The 19523-nt window shown below is 41.9% G+C and overlaps 1 protein-coding gene across 1 annotated transcript in view; it reads right to left on the bottom strand.

Annotated features, from left to right (window-relative positions):
• Positions 1–19523, bottom strand: part of HGSNAT (heparan-alpha-glucosaminide N-acetyltransferase) — a 307063-nt gene that overhangs the window by 186347 nt on the left and 101193 nt on the right. The window contains exons 6-8 of the mRNA XM_069208519.1: positions 12766–12835; positions 9424–9527; positions 7289–7365 (exon numbers count right to left, since the gene is read on the bottom strand). Of these exons, the coding sequence (XP_069064620.1) occupies positions 7289–7365; positions 9424–9527; positions 12766–12835 (251 nt within the window). The remainder of the gene's footprint in view (positions 1–7288; positions 7366–9423; positions 9528–12765; positions 12836–19523) is intronic.

The following is a 19523-nucleotide window of genomic DNA, read 5'->3' as shown; positions in this document are numbered from 1 at the left end:
CCCGAGTCATGGTTGTGGTCACAAGTACACTCTTCGCGGAAATAGTGAAACAGAAACACCCATTGCGTAAAAAGGTCCAGGCGGGCAAAATACCGGACAACGGGCAACTTCAACCCATACCCCCAGACCCTAGCATTTCTTGCAGCTCCAGCGTAGTGTCCACGGGCTTGCACAAGGGTTGATCCTTTCTCCACCACAGCTGTCCCCCTCTACAAAGAACTCAATCAAACAATATTTTCGTAAGGCAATAAAACAGTCTCAAATGATCAAAAAGATATCCAACATATGGCGCCCACAGGTATACTCCTGAGCAACTCGGGGTGTTCCATCAGTAGTCTGCCCAGCTCACCCCAAGTTGCTACAGAAAAGTTAAGCAAAGAAAACAGCTGGTGCAGGGCTTCTTCCCCAGCATAGAACACAATTGTGCCCCAACTTAATATGGTGTGAATCAATTATTGACTTGACAACAGATTCTCCTGAACGCCCCGCTCTCCCCCTACTCAACCTCAGCGATTCTTCTAAAGAAAGGCATGAGTAAACGCAGGAGCCGATGCCCACAGCCAGCCTTTAGTACTACCCTTAATGTAGGTACTGTAGTTAACTTGCCTGCTACTACTAGTGTAACCCCAAATATATCCCCAAACTCAAATATGAACATGACTTTGACGACTGCACAAGTCTATCGACCCCTAGATTGGTCCCTGGAGTCGACAATCCCTATGGCTTTGCTACCACAAACAAGTGATTTGTCTCTAAACCAAAAGGCCGCCAGCTCACTCTTCAGAAGGGGGTGTTTTACTGATCAGTAACTGGGAATCCTGATAAATCGCTTTCTCTCTAACACTGAGGCCCAAATAGACAAAACCCTAGGGCAAACACTATTAATGTGTCCGGGCCCAGTAGAAAAGGCAACGGAGCCAGTTTTGACAACCCAAGCACGCCATATATCCAAGAGATGGCAGCAATAAGAGCCAAGCAGGACACTATAGCCAGGACTCTTCTTTGGCAGTCAAGCAAAATGGAGTTGCAATTAGATCTGATTCAATCATTGGCAACTCATCTTGCTGAAACTGGTTCAAAGCTTGATCTCCTGGAAACAGAGTTAAAACTCTTTGTGAGTGATAAATCCTACCCATATATCCCAATTATCAACAAGCTGAATACTTTACCAGAGATACTGGAGAACCTGGCTGGTACAATCAAGGGTTCTACCATTAATAAAGCGTCTCAGGTTAAGTTATTAAATGCTACCATGGCTGAGGAAGCTGATCAAAATAATCGTGGTACACCTGAACAGGCCATTCCCCCGGCAGTGCTCCAACAACGATCCGTAATTCAGGACCAGGTGGGCTGTTCTTCTTTTTTTTTTTTACAATGTCCCATTGGACCAACAAGGGGAGCTTTTGGAGAGGACTACCCTTTTGAGCAATGAGGTGGCCACTGCAAGAGGATTACAAGTGACATCAGAAACTGGATCTCCATCCAAGCCACTCTCATCCTCCTGCCAGTCTAGAAAGGCAAAGAAACATTAAACAACAGTGAAAAAAAGCAGCGCATGCTTAAAAAAAAGCTCTCTGTTTGACAATTCAGAAGAAATAACATTTACATTCCCATGAACTCTGGAAGTCGTTATTCAATTTTTGGCCCTCCAACTCAGGCAATACCTCAATCAATTGGGTCAAATCTGATCCGTCTCTGTTAAACTCATCTGGGGACATGACCAAGAAAATCTGGAAAAGAGTGTCCCAATGGAACGCCGTTACAGCAGAAAGGGCTGTCTTCGAACAATGGAGTATCAATCTTCATATTCCTGCCCTGGTGATATATCCACATATTCTTTTAAAATCACTTTGAGCCCAAATTCCAGCTTGTGTGCTGAAGGGTGCAATTGGGGGAAACCATAGTGGGACATTCACTACAGAGGGCCCAAGGCCATTAACTATTCATCGAAGACACAACAATAGGGAAGTTTCCTTTAACACAGCAAGGAATGTTTGTCACACGCAGGGCAGGTAGCTGTACACTAAGTCCAACACACAGGACCACAAGGAAATCTCCCCTATATCCACAAATACCTTGCCAATGATTTCCTGGATTATTGCAGGGCTGGATCCAAAGCTTGTTCAAGAGGACTGGGGGGAATTCATAGATTTCGCTGATATAATTATGTTCCAAAAAACCTGGGAGATCTCCCCTTTATACAGGCAGGGTTTTAAAACATTCCATGCCCCAGATTGCAAGTCTAAGCCAGTCAGACCCTCTGGTATGTTGCTAATTTGAATTAAGGTTTCTCTGGGGTTCCATGCTACCCAATTATCCATTCATTGTTCTGACTTGCCCGGCATTGAGTTCTCCACCCCTGACAAAATAAAATTCTGCTTTTTAATGTATACAATAGAAGTGTTCCTAAACCCACTGATTTCACCATCCTCCACCTTTTGATTGATTACATTTCCACCCCATCAAGGAAGGAAGCAGTTGTGACTGTGGCTGGGAATTTCAATGTATGCTTCTAACCACTCTATAACGAAGTAGCTGGAGAGGAAGATCAACACTGGGTTATTCTACAAATTTCAAGCCCATCGCAGGCTGCCTTGCAAATGTTGGACCTTTGTATGAGGGCTTGTAATGGTAGAACTAAATCCGATTTGGGGTAACACCCCCCTTTAAAAGGAATAACTACCTGTGTCGAACTGATTACTTTTTATTAGATGTTAAATTCTAAAGAAACCTCATTGATATGGAAGTCCTGTCCAGACATAAGAGCAACGACTTCCCTCTATGCCTCTCACTTTGTGGAAGTGGCGAGGTGGGGGAGTAGGATTGTTCTCCAGAGGACAGACCCTACATGGTACCATAGGACTTGTAGGTTAGCTAAGAGTAATCTCCTTAGTGCTGTCAAAAGAGGGTTACCGCAGGTCATAAAGTCAGCCAGAGCAGACTACAAACTAGCCTTAAAACGAGCAAAATCTGCATGGGATATAGCTATTTAGAGTGACATTTTGTCTGCAATACGTCCAGGGGACCAGGTAGCCTTCTGACATATAATAGCTCATGGCACCAAAACACATAGGATGCAGGCAGAATTACACATTCTACCACAAGATTGGGCAAAGCATTTTGAAACTTTATATGGTTGCAGTCTTCCGACTGCTGCAAACCCTGAAATCCCTGGTTTCCAGCTAACCCCCTTATCCCCAAGATTCCCATTAAATCAGAAACTTTTAATGAAGGTTGGCATTTACATCGACTGAAGTGGCTGTGGTCATTAGATCTCACAAGGCAGGAAAGGCACCCAGCTTAGATCGAATACCGGTGGACCTTTTTTAAGTCTGAACCGGTAATCTGGGCACACTACCTTATATGTGTTTTTAATGCCATTTTAGCAGGTGGAGAGATTCCAGCCTCTTGAAAAGGGGCAGAGCTCATTCCTATACATAAGAAAGGCCTGTAATCTGACCGGCCAACTACCGCCCAATCAGCCTTATTTATTCAAGTAAAAAAATCTTCTGTAAGCTTTTATTAGATCAGCATTGACTACCTTTAGGGTTGTGATAATGACTCTCTGGTTCTAGGGAGAACTAAAATACCCAGTCTGCTATTTGCAACAATACTTTATATGTGTCGAAAACCCACAATGGCCTAGAAACTCTACTGAGCAACTTTAACAGATTCTGCCTGGACCACAGACTGGCAATTAATGCGAGTAAGACAATATTTATGATCATCCATCCTCACAGAAGTTTTAGAGGGTCAGTAATGCTAGAAGGGGAGGGGCTAGAGAAGGTGCTAGATTTTGATTATCTTGGCATTCACCTTTTGAGTGCAAACTTATGGGGTATCCAGGTTACCAAAAATACCCTCATACTGAATCACAGGGCTGCAGCCATCTTAAAATTTACAAATAAGACCTTGTTTCACCCAATTTCCCCCATTCTGGAGGTTTGGAGTGCTAAAGGGGTTGCCGCTGCAGTATACGGAGCCGAACTCTGGGGACGCGTCAACCTTAAAGCTCTGGACATGGCTGAGAATAAATTTCTAAAAGCAACCCTCAAACTGCCCTAAAGTATGCCATTTATTTTCAAACATAATCTATGTTTTTGGTCTATTGCCCCCTTGCGTTCCTGAAGCCCATCGTGTACTGGCTACGGAGTTGGTCAACGCCCATGCTGGCTGAACACAGGGTGGGTCTAAGAGATGTTTTAGATAAATCCATAGAGAAGTCTGGCTACCCTGGCTGGACTATGCAAAACAGTCCTTATACTCTATGAATTTACACGAGTATCGGCGGTCCCTTGAAACCATTCCATCTTCTGCAATTAAGAAATTGAAGGCCATCTACTGGGAGTTTAAGGAGGCTAAATTGCCCAAACAGGTAGGCTTGGGCCAATTGACTGATTGTTTCATAGGGTTTAAACCTACCTTGTACTTTCAAAATTACATGAATGACATTGAGCCTCCATTCACAACAGCTCTTTATATGAGGTTCAGTTTAGGTACTTTACCGCTTGCTACTCTGACTGTTAAATGGAAAGGTCAACAAGGAGGTAGTAAAGTCTATTCTATTTGTACGAATGCCGAAGAAACTTTTGCCCAAGGTACTAGAAGCAGAGTAGGCACTGGATTGTGCCTCTGGGCCGCCTTTTAGGTGTAGCCTAGTACATGGTAGAGGTAAGATTATGCAGAGTGGACACGTTTCCTGTTATTGTCTTCTCCGTTGCTAAATATTTGAAGAGCATATGGCTAACTCGGCAAAAAAACTGTCTCCCGTACCATAATTTTGCACACTGCTTAGTGCCAATTTTCTCCCTATTGTGTATCATGGTTCTATTGATTTTAGAATTTGTGTTTTTTAACTTTATTGAAGTTGGAGCACTTGCGCTTTACTTAGTTAGGTTGTCCTGCGTGCTAGGATAGGGTTAGTATCCCCACCTCAATCCCAGAATTTATTCTATTTCCACTCTTATGGACTAATTCTAATGTCCTATTTGTTAATTGTAGTACGCTCCCACCCAGTAATGTCCCACGTATGAGTATCTGCTTCTTGAAGATATTATTTTGGCCTGAAGTTTTGTAAATATATTTATTACAGTATGACATGCATAAATTGTACCTTTAGGCATGGCGGACCATATTAGGTTTTTGCCTATGGTCAAGTGTTTGTTCATCTGTTTGTCATTTTAGGCCAAGAGTGGATACTTTAAAGAATATTACATGCATGGTATTTGTACATTTTATACCTGATATTGTATTGTGTTTTCTTTTAATGACCTTGTATTACTTTTATGGCCATTGGCCTAAATAAAGTAAATAAAGTATAGGCTACACATTCCTAAGCAATCATATTTATTTAGCTACATTTTGTTTGTACTTTAACACCCTCATTATAAAGTCTTAAAAAACAAAGTAGCAATTTTGTACATGGAGTACTGAAGTTACAGCTGTGGAGTAAAGCTGCTTTCTGATTCCCTTCCGCAGCTGATATTTCTAATTACCTGGAATAGATTACCAAATGGACAAAGCAAGGCTGGCATTGTGCAAACCAGTTAGAGAAGGTGGCCTGGACCAAGCCTCTAAATTAACTATAATTCCCCCCCTCTTCTTTTGTCCCACATAGTATTTGATAACTCAAAGTGTGCAGAATATGCAATTTTGAGGACTTAAGAAAAGGTCTATTCCCATATCAGCTTTTAAGTGTGTCGGGGAAATATGTAATCTAAATATTTTGCACATGCAGAGTTCATATTTTGTTGTTACCATGATATTGTGTTAGGTTCTGTTTTAAATATAAAACAAATGACCAGTGTTTACAGAGTGCTTATGTGATGGCTCGGATCTATGTGAAAAATGCACAATACATTTGTGAGATACCTATGAGTAAGTTACTGAGATGCCTATACAAACATTTTACTAAATATTACATGCACTGTTATAATTAACTTTTCATAACATGCATACACTTGGATAAATAGAATTTCACCTTTTCACATATAACTAACCCTAGTATTTATCTTGACCCTGTCTGTAAGCCTAATACTTATACTAACATCAACACTAACAGTGTGCCTAAGCTTGGGGGCAAATTTATATCTTGGTGGTTTAGATACTTTGGCCTGGTGGCATAGGTTCTGGGTACATATTGTGGCTATCACTGTAGCAAAAGCTTAAGGCCTGACTGCTTCCTGCCTGGTACCACTGCATACTAGACTACCATTTAAATTTGAAGGTTCTCTGGCATGATTCAGGGCACAGAAGGAGGATTCCAGGAATACATGACATGATCTGGCACTCAGACATGTCTTATCTATATTGGTATCCAAATCTGTGTATGTCACTAGGGAAAGAAACACCAACTACAAAACACAATAATGGTCTCCACCCACCAATTAACCTGTTTTGTGCTTTTTTTTTTTTTGGCAGCCTTTACAAATAAAAGACTATCAATTAACAGAAAATAGCTGTTTTCTCGCACTGAGGCGGTGGAATAGCTTGGAATTCTTACATTAAAGAACAAGGCACACTGCCTCATTGCTGTGGTTTGAATATGTGTAAGGAAGATGTTGAGCATGTATAGAGGGAAGAAATAATAAAGGTAACACAAAAATCTAAAGTTGTGTGTTAGAGACTGTTTTTCTATTCACATTCTCAGTGGCCCAACAAGCCTACTGATCTGTAGGCAGTAGTCCATGTTTGCAGAATCACAGTTTGGTGACACTGTTTACAAGAATAAGAAAATCATGTAAATCAAAATCATAAGGAAACTCAAAATTAGGGATGATAAAGATTCCTGTATTGAATGACTTTAGCAAACTGTTGTATTCTAAGTCACTACCATAAGTTTAATTACAGACTTCTGAAGTATGAAATTACAATGAAGCTCGGACCATTCCAGTGATGTACAATGGATGTAGCACTTTATAACCTGTTACAGCCAAGCTGGCTTTCAGGTGCAATATTAAAATAAAAATCTGCCATAGATTGCACTTGAACATCTGGTCTTTTATATGGGTTATGTTATCAATAAGGGGCTGAAATCGAACAAAGGATGGAGACCACTGTACAAAACTCCAGTCTACCCTGGCATTGGTGGAGGCAAACAACACAAGCTAGACTTTCTATGACCTTTTCACAGGTTGGCTTTTAATTATTTAATCTGATTTAATGGTCCTTTGGGAAGTGTGAGGCACAGACAAAAGCTAATTTAAATTGTTCTATTGTTTCACCATTTGAACATGATGGGTCAGTCAAAGATATGAGAACAACGTTTGTAAATGTTAAGGATACATACCATTCCAGCTTTCATGTTTGAAGAACCAGTATTTTCCTCCACCATAGTTCACAAACACCATAATTGTAAGTGAAAGCCTACAATGCAAAAAATTAAATCTCCGATATTTATTTCCCTCTTGCTGAGTTTAGAATTCAAACTGTGAATTATACTTTTAGCTTACCTTGTACTCTGCTTTCAAGAAGTGAATCATATAACGATACATAATCATTAAAGTCACCAGAAAAACACCATTATGGGAAGGGACAATGTTGTGTGAAGTGGGGGAAATGATAGGGTTCAACATCTGGGCTACTATAGGTATAACGAAACATGATTCATGTAGGTGTCACTAAAATAATGAGGTTTACAATCCTGGTTTGGTGCAAGAAAAATTAAGTATACAAAGACCTTAAACTCAGTTAAAGTGACAAAGTCTAATTGAAGAAAAATCTGGCCAAATAAAAGTACAACTCTTTTGTCACATTTAAGGAGAAATTGGCCAGTGGAGGGCGATTATTGCCAGAGACAGTGCTTAAAACATTTTTCAACATTAGCCCTTTGTATTTTTCAGCATTGTGTATAAGGACCTGTACTGACCCGCTTCCCCGCCCCCCTTTCCCCAACCCACAGGAGTTAGCTTCCTGTAGTTTTTAGAATAATTTCAAGTGACACACAAATATTGCTGTCAAGTGATTCCATCTCATGAGGTGTGGCAAACCGACCCATGCCCCTTGCATTAGAGAGTCACACAAGCTACTGAAACATGAATGCTGCATTTACTGCCTGTGCACCTGCTGAAACGGGCACCCCACTCATCTCCCCCACATGCCATCTCATTTTATTTGCAGTCACCACAGAGCCAAATGTCAGTCCAGAGGAAATGGTTTGCTTTCAACAGTACTCTTACACTCCCATCTCCCCCAAATTAGTATCCCTTCATGTCACCCACACTTCCCAATACCAATTCCCAAACCCTAATGCACATCTGCAACCACCACAGATCAAAATGCCACCCAACTGACAATGTGCTTCTCCCAACCCAATTAAGCATTTCAGTGTCACTGGTGTTCAAACCCCCTCTACCCCCTCAACTCTACTTCTTCTTGCCAGACCCTTAATTGGATAAACTACATACTTACACGCAACATCATGCATTGCACGTCCTGTACAGTTACATGAAACATTCAGAGAATCACCTCCTTGAGCCTAGCTCGCAAGTCTTTACGAACTGATTACAGTCATTCAGCATAGATCTAGTGAATTATGTATGCTAGAGACAACTGAAAAATACAAACCCTCCCATTCCTTCAACCACTAACCTAGCCACATTCATATGCAAAACCTACCTATTCAATACCTAATGCTTCCACACAAATTCACCCATGCTTTCCTTCACAATTCATCCATCCATCCGTTTGCTGAATCAATTACACATACATGCACACACACAATCTATCTAAACACACACACAGTCAGGCACTTTTATTAGTAAACACTTACTTAGAAACAAATCTACCAGTCTTACCAGCTTTGTCATTGAGTAATAGTTGTTTAACAGAATGTATTGAAATGTCGGACTGTTCTTTTTGATTTTATTATCAAGGCAGATTGGGAGGACGCATGATGAAGAGATATCATAGAATGGTCTTGGCTTGTAGTAGGTATGAGTAGCTTTTGGGGCAGAAGTGAAGTGAGCCATTTACATGGTTTCAGCAACTCCTTTGGGTGCCATGTGGAGGATGCTCTTAGCAATACTTGGAAAGAGTTGGCCACGGATAAGCACGATAAAAGAGACTGGCCATTATCTAGCTCTGCAGGGATGCACTCCCTGGGCCTGGACCTAACAGAGGAAAAGGCAAAAATGTATTATCGGGAACAAGGGATATTTGGATAGTTGCCTTTACATTCTGCATTAAGCTATTCCAGATGATCAGAAGCATTGTGGTAAAAACAACAGGACAGAGCCTCTGTCACAGAGGGAGGGGCCAGGGATTGTTTTTTGTGTAATAACGAGATATTATGATATTGAAGGGGTTCTTTTTGGAAACTGTGCTCTCATCAACCTTCCAGTTTTGTAGGGTTGTAAAATCCTTTAAAATAACGGACTAATTTTAACACAAGTTGATAAAAAAATACTACAGATTATTTCTTACCCTCTAAATGTGTCCAGTGAACGAAGACGATTTGTAGAAATGTTCAAAGGAACTGAATGAAGACCTTGGCTCATGGATTCTACACGGTTTGGGGATCCTAGCTCCTTTAAAACAAAAACACATTACTTCAAAAAGCAGTTATTTGCTTACAGTCAGTCAATTGCTCTAATTGTTATCTCCTGTGTAAAAGCAGTCACTTTAGAATAAAGTTCAATCACAGATGAGTCGGTAACAATGTTTGGTGGATCAATACACTGACCACAGATATTCCCTTTGTACAGCCTCCCCTCTTATTAAAACCATGAGTAGGAACTACAAGCCGATTGATCTATTGCCTTAAACTACGAGTGTATAGTCTTTGTAGGGAGAGTCCACTCCCCTCCATCCACCCCCCCAAACTACTCCGGCACTCTTGCAAATAAGATAAACAAAGTCTAACAGACCAGAGCAATTCTCAGCGTACCATTAACTGGTTTTACGAGCTGCTCATATCATTTGGAAAACTTATATGCGCTACATTTTGTTCATATAACATTTAATTCAACTTTAGTTCTCATTAGTGTTCCTAAAAATGGTTGACACTAGAGGATTTTACTAAACAGATCCTTAACGTTTTCTGACTTTTCCGCTGACATTTTGTAATCCTAGTTACCATTAAAATCTGCAAAAATTAACAGTGGTACACCAGCAAAGAAATTCACAATACCTTTTAAGTGCTCCTAAAATTAAACCTTCACAAACTGGTGAGCCTTAAAAAAACAGAGTAAAGCTAAAAGTCCTCAGGAAGAGAATGTTGCCACATAACAGCTGACCAGTCACTATTTTGGATTAACCAAGTAAACCTTCTGTGTATTTTCCAAATGAGATGCTGGTTCAAAGTTTTGACAACCATATACTTCCAAGGAGAAAAAAACACTGCTTTACTCAATGCTAATTGCACAGTGACAATTACAGGAAAATGTACTGAATAGTATAGAAAGCTTGCAAGGACTGCATTAAAAATTCAAACACCCACACACACTGTGTTGCACAGCAGAACCGGAGTGGTGCAAGACAGCAGTGTCTGTGGCATGCCACACAGTGGAGGCATATAGTTCTAGTTCAATGTTAAAGTTAAGCGAACAGTTTCTGGTGCTATTTCAATAACAATTCATATAAAGGGACTTCTGGATAGTGTCTCTCAATGTGGCAGTTTTGCATGCATATACATATTTGTATTGAGTTTGGTGCACTTGTGGGCAAGGATGCACACTCAGATCTATTGTGCTAAAGAGATCACACACCAGGATTCATTGAATATATAAAGCACTTCCACAGGGTCAAAGGGAGGACCTGTCCTCCCACCTTTCTAATCACAAAATGACATTAACAAGTGAGAAGCTGCATCTCTACTTCCCCTGCCCTACTGGACAATGCACTGGAGGTAGAGTAGGAGGGCAACATGTAAAGAGTCACCTTCTGATGATGAAAAGATGCCAACAATGCAGGTACCAAGAGAGTAAGGAGGGTACATGGGTCTACTCCTGATTACAAAACAGCCAATAAGGAAGCATGAAAGGGTAAAGAGAGAGCCAGGAGAGTGGATGGTGTGGCAAAATGTATGTGCAGAGTCAAGACAAAAAGGGGTTGGTGAGCCGCTGGAAGCACAGAGAATGCACGAGCAAAGGAAGTAAATGGGCATAAAGCTTCCTCTGTAAAAGAAAGGAACCAGGATGCCTGCTGATTCACAAATGTAAACCTAGAAAAAATAGAAAACAAGCAATGGTACAGACCATGGCCTAAGGCAACCAACAAAATAAAAAACAATAACTATTGTCAACAAATGATTGCACCCAGGCCCAAAAAACATGTTGATTCCAAACGGTGTTCATACAGAACAGTTGTAGTATGCTTCAAACCACAAAGCAGTATCTGTCAGTGTGCGCCATCACCAGGCCTTGTGTCATTGTTTTCCTGGCTTCCTTAGGTCAACAGATAGAGACAGCCTTGATGACTGACACTGCAGCAAGCCGTCTCCTACCTCATGGCTTGCTTTGAGCTCAACACCAGCAACTGACATTTTCAGTATTCAACAGTGAAGGAAACAAGTTGTGGGTTGGCACTCTGGAAGTGGAGACTAGGACTTTTATTGCCATGCTGTGTTCTAATGTACAGCTCATTTGTCACACACCATATGTCGCAGCCAAGTATTGCTGACATCAGCATACCTACCTCATGAGGAGCTTAAGGCCAGCCTCCCTGAGCCTGTAACTTTTTAGTTTATGTTGTTTGTTTACAGACAGTAAAGTTGCCTGTTCTCAGCATATCAGTGTTTTATTTTCAAAGTTCTATTCCACTATCAACTTGAGTGGACAAACTGATCCTTGACTATCCTGCAAAACCATCTGAAACGGCCTTAAAGCACTGCAAGCATTTCCAAAAGCGCTTAAAAATAAGTGGAGAAATAGGTGTGTTTCTGGCCTGAGGCACGTCTGTAGAGTCCTAATCACATTGCTTTGTCAGGTCCTTCACAAACTTCTCTTGGAGCTGAAATCCATTTCACAGTGCTGCATCACCAAAAACCATTGCCATCACATCAGCATGGAATGCCTTTCCCTAATTTGCATTAGCCATCAAATGCAAGCCTAATCTTGGAAGAGGGTCTTCACTAAGGGCCAGATGTAGCAAAGGTTTTTACCCATTCTGTGTCTATGGGAAAAAATGTTCGTACAAGTGGCCCTAAGTCCTTTCCCTGGCACAGAATAACAGCAATAAATGCTCTCTTCTGTCACTGTGCTTGTTATGTGATGGTGTATAGTGTGGGAGAGTGCTGTACTGGAAGTGTTCTACCTGCGACAATCGATGTTTTAGGTGGACACAGGCTGGGCAAGAGTCATAATTTCTCACTTTCTGCAACTTATCGCTACAATAAAATAATAAACATGTTTCACTGAACTTTAGGCACTTTGAACTTAAGATGAACTCAAAATAAAATGTAAATACCAAACACAAAATATGTGTAGTCACACAGTCTCCTTTTTCCCCGATAGCAGTGATACAATGATCATGTAATGCTGTTTTAAACATCATTTAGGTATATATATATAATAAATATATATGTATGTTTGCTACTGTAATCAAACACAACGGTGAAAAGTTGAGCTAGTGGACTCATGTCACCTTCATAACTTTAAGAACAGAACATTACTGTTTAGCTGATGAGTAAGAAGAAAATTAAAAAAACACACGAGTGTATGTTCTAAAACTCCTAAAGTTCACAACAGTGGTCAACATGCTGTATTCTGTAAGTGCATCAACTAAATATGTGTCAAAATTAGTGAAAATGTACGTGTTCTCACTCACAGAATTAATAAGTCGCTCTGTGTCTCCCATGTTAATTTTGTTGTGGAGGCACTTCCTGATAGGCTCGATTCTGTAAATATAAAACAACAATAATATCTACTTTTACCTTCGTCCAAATTGTGCTTTGAAACGTTAACTGGCAATTCATGGATTTGTGTTCCCTCAGATCGCATCCCACTTAACATTCCTGCCTCTCAAAGTCTCTCTACGTGGAGTACAGTAAAAGTGAAGTACAATTCACGCCCACTCTATCTTTTCTGGTAGCCACCAGTGGCCAATTTCTACTCTTCCACGGTTTCAGTAAGCCTCTTCTTTCACACAAGATAAATTTAGTTTAACTTTCACTTCTTGTCAATGTTCGATCCCTCACTGACTACTGACTGTTATTTACCCACTTTCAAAAGCTGCTTTACACAACTTTGGTCTTAAACCAGGAGTCCCTGAACTTACTGTAGCTGCTGGTTTGTCTACACCTTTAAAACCTAATTAATATTTTAAAAGCAACACCTCCTCTAACGATCTCAGAGGTTAGATGCATATTCCCATGATCTGTGCCCGACCTGCCGGACCCTAGTGCATAAGTCTAAGATCTACATTGGTACACCATCCTAGAAAGCCAAGATGACATGTGACCAGCCGATCCTATGAAATACCATTAAACAGATTTTTTTCAAGGTTGTCCAAAACTGAGCATGCTGTCCAGTGTGACAGTCCTTGTGGAGAAAAATATGGGGAGCATGTCTCAGCCTTCTGATTCCCACGACCCTGGCATAATTTTCAGGGACTTCAGTCCACTCTAAATTAACCATTGCATGTTTGGTTCTGTGCTGCTGGAACTGTTTGACAATACCTCAAAGAAGATCAGATTGGAAGCAGCACATTTGGACCACCTTCTTAAAATTTAAAACATTTCCTTTCACAATGTCAACCATGCAGTGTCAGGGGTCATACAACAAACTTGCCAGGACACAGATTGCTGCAGTGTTCACTGCCTGATATAAGTCCCCAAGTATGGTGGCCCTCTGTGAAGGATGCCATCTCAACAAGAGTTCAGGTCTCTATCCACTCACACTTCAACAACTGAATCTGGTTATATGAGGACATATTTCACTCTCTGGTGTTTCTGTGATACACAGTGGTCAAAAAGAAATGTCACATGTCACTCAATATCTCACTTCATATGCTGGAGATAAGAGGATAGAGAGAAGAGACTTCAACAAATAGTTTCTTTATCAGAGATAGTCATGGGGGTGTTTTGAGTTAGCTTCATCTAACATCCTTTGATACCTTCCAGTGACCAATGAATGCTGGTAGACAAGGGGCTGCACATCATCCCTCACATACCCCCGGGGACCACAATGTGCCTCCTAGATCCCATTACACCAAAACCCTGTCTGTCTTGCTAGTACATGTTTGCATCCAAGATATCTCAGAGTTAAGGTATTAACACTTGCAGGGTCACCTGTTATTATCCACTTACCCTTATCTGCTTCTTGTATTGTGTGTAATAAACTACCACCGGGTTGTTGGCTTGATCATGTTCAGTTGGGGTAGTTATGTTAAGGTGTAATGTTTACAGTTATTTGGCCAAAGCTTGTTGCCTTTGAAAAGTATGAACACTATGTTTTTACCAAGGCTTGTGTAACCAGTGTTGCTTGATTTTATCATGGCCTATTTACTCAACCTCCACAAGGTTCTTTGGAGCATCCTCTAGGTTAATTAGAAACACCTGAGCCCCTGCAAGTTGTTTGACAGAGGCCTTCTCTGATTGTTAGGCAGCACTTGTGTTTTCAGGAGCCGAGTGCTAATCGTGACTCATGACTCATTGCTGCACAAACTATAAAAAGCCTCACAGGTATTAGTCTGGTTGGCTTTGTTGCGGTTCTTCTTAAAGCTGACATTGAGAGCCTGCTCCTGGGAATTCCCTGCAAAGCCTCAGTATCGTTGCTGGACAACAAGAGAGGAAACAACTTCTTCAGCCTCTATGCGCCGGCAGCTGTCTACACAAGCTAAGTGGAGGAAGCGCACACAGTTGAGCAAATTTTTTTATTTTTTAGATTAAGAACTTTCGTGTGTAACTAAATTACTTTATTTTCAAGAATGAACAAAGGTTTTGAGGTTGATTGAGAGTGTACGCAAACACTTAAAGCTTTGACATTTATCGTGCATTCTGTACCCTGTCTTGTTGATTCATTCTAAAATCGGAAAATACATCAGCACGCAAAGAGGATGTTGTGAGATGAACAACCTTCATATGTGTGTGACTTTGCTAATTACGTGTGTGTCACTTGTTATAACGATTCACATTTTGCAGGAACTCTTTTAGTATTGTCTAGAATTGATTATAGCGATTCCTCAAAAACAGAAAAAAAGTAGGCTTTCACTTGACTGTATAAATCAGTGTACGTTTATTCCTTTTTAGAGAGTTTTGGTTGTGTGTGTTTGTGTACTATACGTTTTCAGTGTGAACCACAACACCAAGCGTGATTACTCTAAGCAGTGTGAGATAGGGAGAAGATCCAGGCAATGGTGGCGCATTCCTGTAGGCCCAATTGAGTGGAAAGAAGTGCGAGGAATGTGTTGAGTGATAGCTCTGGACAGCAATTACCTGCACCCCAAAGCATCAGGAGCCCGGATGGACCAAGCAGAGGAGCCAATATCTTTCTTCTCTCTCTATCTCTCATCCAATTCCCCCTCTCTTTTGGGGACACTTGTCGGGACTCCCGTATTACGTTGGCAGTGCTAAGAGGTGTCCCGGAAGGACTGGGGGAAGAGTCATCGCCCCTGCAGACAATGGCCTTTCAGGTGAGTGGTCAATCTCTCACATAAAGTCAAGCCACAAAACTACAGGGCTAGAGTGATGGATTTCACCACTGCCACTGGTTCTGCTGCTACTGCAACTCTTCAGCCAGTGCAGCTTTCAGTAACCACACCTATACCAGTTCCTCTAGCCCCCCCCAAGCGTTTCTTTGGTGACAGCGCTAAGTTTAATGTCTTCCTGAACCAGTGCCAGTTGCACTTCCTGTGTTGGCCAGCTGCATTTCCCAACGTTGCTGCAAAAGTTGCCTTCGTAATGTATTGTTTGGGTGAGAACGCCACCTCTTAGTCTGTCCCTCTGGTTGAGTGTAATGACCCTCTATTGTATAATTTTGATCATTTTAAGGACACTATGCGTAAACTCTTTGCCAAACATTTATTTGTATAGGCTAGCGACAATGAGTTGCTAAATCTGAGACAGGAAAACAAGGATCTGTTGACCTATATTACGTCCTTTAACCGCTTGGTAGCAGAAATCGAGTGGCCTGAGGAGAAAATGGTCTGAAGGATCTTTAGGCATATATTGGCGATCCTCCCATCAACTGTTCGGAGTTCATTGATTTAGTGGTTCGCTTAGACGATCACTTGGGGGAACATAAAGGTGAAAAGACTAGTGGTGACACACGTCTTCTAGTAGTAAAAGCAGAAAGAAAAGACACCCCTAGCACTTCTCACAATATGTCTGAGCCCATGCAAATGGAGGGGCGGGGTACGGGGACCGTTGTCAAAAGAAGAGAAAGAGCGTAGAAAAAGATTGACTCTGTGCTTTTATTGTGGCAAGGCAGGACACTTTGCCAAGGGATGCACCAGTAAACCCAATTCATTCAAGAAAGCAGTGGGAGCGATGTGGGAACTGATACCAGTAATGTGGAAAACTGACACCCTCAATAAACCCTGAGGCCACTTTGTCGAGCTACTCCTCCCCGACTGTCTCTCACCAATTAGCAAATACCATGACCCCTGTACCCCGTCACCTTACCCTCATTGTGACTTTGACCCTTTCACCTCAAGTTCATAATGTTCTAACTATTTTACTAGCCTCAGGAGCTACGGGTAATTGCCTTGACCTCAGCTTAGCCAAAACCTTAGGCATCGGTATGCAGCGAAAAGAAACCCCAGAACCAATCCGAGCTGTGGATGGCTTGGAATTGTCGTCTAGTCTTATCATTTATCAGACTAATCAGTTAACCATGGTTTGCACCAATGATCACTGTGGGCATATTCAATTTGACTTAATTGATACTCCAGTTTCTGAAGCAATCCTGGGCATTCTGTAGTTACAACTACACAACCCCAAAACTGATTGGGTCACCAGAAAGGTAACTCTGAATTCCAAACATTGTTGGCAATCTTGTTATCAAAAATCTTCGACTCTGATTACCCCCTTGCACTGCGCATCATCACTATTTCCAACAAAGATTGTTCCACAGATACTACCAGCACCCTATCAGGATTTTCATGTCATGTTCTGTGAGCAGAAAGCTACTCATTTGCCACTCCACAGATCGTATGACTGCCGTATAGGCTTACTTCCAGAGGTACCTTTGCCATGCAGTAGGGTTTATGCCCTTTCTGAACCGGAGACTCAATATCTGTGAGAATATCTTGATGATCTGTTGGCTAAGGGGTTTATATGCCACTTTACATCCCCAGTTTTGTTGCCTTTGTTTTTCATGCCAAAACGGAATGGCAAACTGCACGCTTGCATTGACTATCGTGCAGTGAACAAGGCAATGATAAAGAATCGCTACCCTCGTCCACTGGTACCAGTACTACAGGATCAAGCAAGAAATTCAAACATATTCACCAGTGATTCCCAACCTGTGGTCCAGAGACCCCTGGGGGTTTGTGAAGCCTCCCCAGGGGGTCCGCGACTGCTTAGAAAATTAAATATTAACAGATTGGGTCCCCAGCTTTCAGTAATGACTCAGTGGGGGGGGGGGGGGGTCCCCGGGTTCCAGTAATGATAAATTGGGGATCCACAGAAGACAAAAGGTTGGGAACCACGGATATACACCAAGCTGAACCTTTGAGGGACCTATCACTTAATCCTTGTTTGTGAAGGCGACGAGTGGAAGACTGCCTTCTGGACAAAGTTCGGGCTGTACGAATATACTATCATGCATTTTAGCCTCTGCAATGCCCCTGCAGCCTTTCAATTTTTTATTAATGAGGTGTCGCAGGAGTTCCTTGATGTCTTTGTTATAGTTTATATAGACAACATCCTTATTTATTCTGCTTCTACTAAAGAACATGTTGAACATGTCAGAGCTGTACTGCAGCGGTTAAGGGACACCAGTTGTTTGATAAATTAGAAAATTGTGTTTTCCATGCTCAGAAACTCGATTTCCTTGGTTACATAATTGCACCAGAAGGTATTTCCATGGATCAATCTAAAGAGCAAGCCATCCTAAACTGGGAGAGCTGACAATCCGTGAAAGAAATCCAACGGTTGCTGGGGTTCGCCAACTTTTATCGGAGGTTCGTATCCCAGTTTTCCACAGTAGTGTCCCTAATTACCCGCTTACTACGGAAGGTGTGACCTTTCACTGGGACCAGAAGGCAGAAGACACTTTTTAACGTCTCAAGGAGGCTATTACTCAAGCTCCAATTCTTCGTCATCCTGATCCCTGGCAACCCTTTTTCGTGGAAGCAGATGCCTCCCAGATAGCAGTGGGAGGTGTCCTTTCCCAACGTGACCCTGATACAGACTGTTTTCACCCTGTGGCTTATTTCCCTAAACAAATATTCTTTGTAGAGCAGAAATACACGGTTGCTGAACGAGAGCTGTGGATCATCAAACTAGCCTTCCAAGAATGGCATCACCATCTTTTAGGGGCCAGACATATCGTAACCATCTACACTGACCACTGTAACCTCCAATTCTTTCAAGCCACTAGAGCTTTAACACCCCGACAGCTTTGGTGGTTGTTATTTTTTAACAAATTTGATTTTCTTATTACTTACAGACCAGGGACAGCCCAGCAAACACACTATCCATGTTAGGTTTCACACAAGAGGACACAGATTCAGAACAGGTTCGTTCTATCATACCCTCGACATCCTAGAATGCTTCCCATTTTAGATCCAAATATTTCCTCCAAGGTACCTTCAGTACAAGAGCATCATGTTCAGTTACAGGAAATTCAATCACAGGCCCTCAAGCACGTAGAACAGAACCATACGCAAACGAAAAGGCAGGCTGATAAATAGACAACCAGCCCCCATTTATCAGAAAGGTAACCAGGTTTGGTTATCCACAAAGAATCTCCGGCTAGCAGGATAACGAAAGTTAAATCCCTGTTTCATTGGTCCATGCCCTATCACAAGAATCATTAATCCAGTAGCCGTTGAATTAGCCCTACCCTCAGACTATAAAATGCATAAAATGCACCCTGTATTTCAAGTGTCCTTACTCCATCTCTATTCCCCAGACACTCGCACTTCATCGCCATCTGCGGCCTTGAAGGTAGCTGGGAACTGGGAATATGAAGTCGCCAAAGTGTTGGAATCCAAACGCATCCATGGAGTATTACATTATCTGTTGGCCTGGAAGGGGTGTGGTCCCAAGGATAATTCCTGGGAGCCAGCTACTTTGTTCCATGCCCCTCATCTCATCCGTCAATTCCATTGTCGGAGTCCGAACAAGCCCCGTCCGGTTGGGCGTTTTTAGCTGGGGGGACATATGTATGGATAGTCATGGGAGTGTTTGGAGTTAGCTTCATCTACCATCCCTTATTACCTTTCACTGACCAATGTATGCTGGTCGAAAAGGGGCTGCACATCAGCCCTCACATACCCATGACCACAATGTGCCTCATGGATCCCATTACACCAAAACCCTATGGCCCTCATTACAACCTTGGCAGGCGTCAGAGGCCGCCCGCCAAGAATGGACCGCCGAGCAGCCGCCTATGCGTCCGCAATCCTGCCAGCCGCAT

The sequence above is a fragment of the Pleurodeles waltl genome, chromosome 9 (genome assembly GCF_031143425.1).
Source record: "Pleurodeles waltl isolate 20211129_DDA chromosome 9, aPleWal1.hap1.20221129, whole genome shotgun sequence".
NCBI lineage: Eukaryota > Metazoa > Chordata > Amphibia > Caudata > Salamandridae > Pleurodeles > Pleurodeles waltl.
This window is presented reverse-complemented; position numbering and strand designations above follow the sequence as displayed.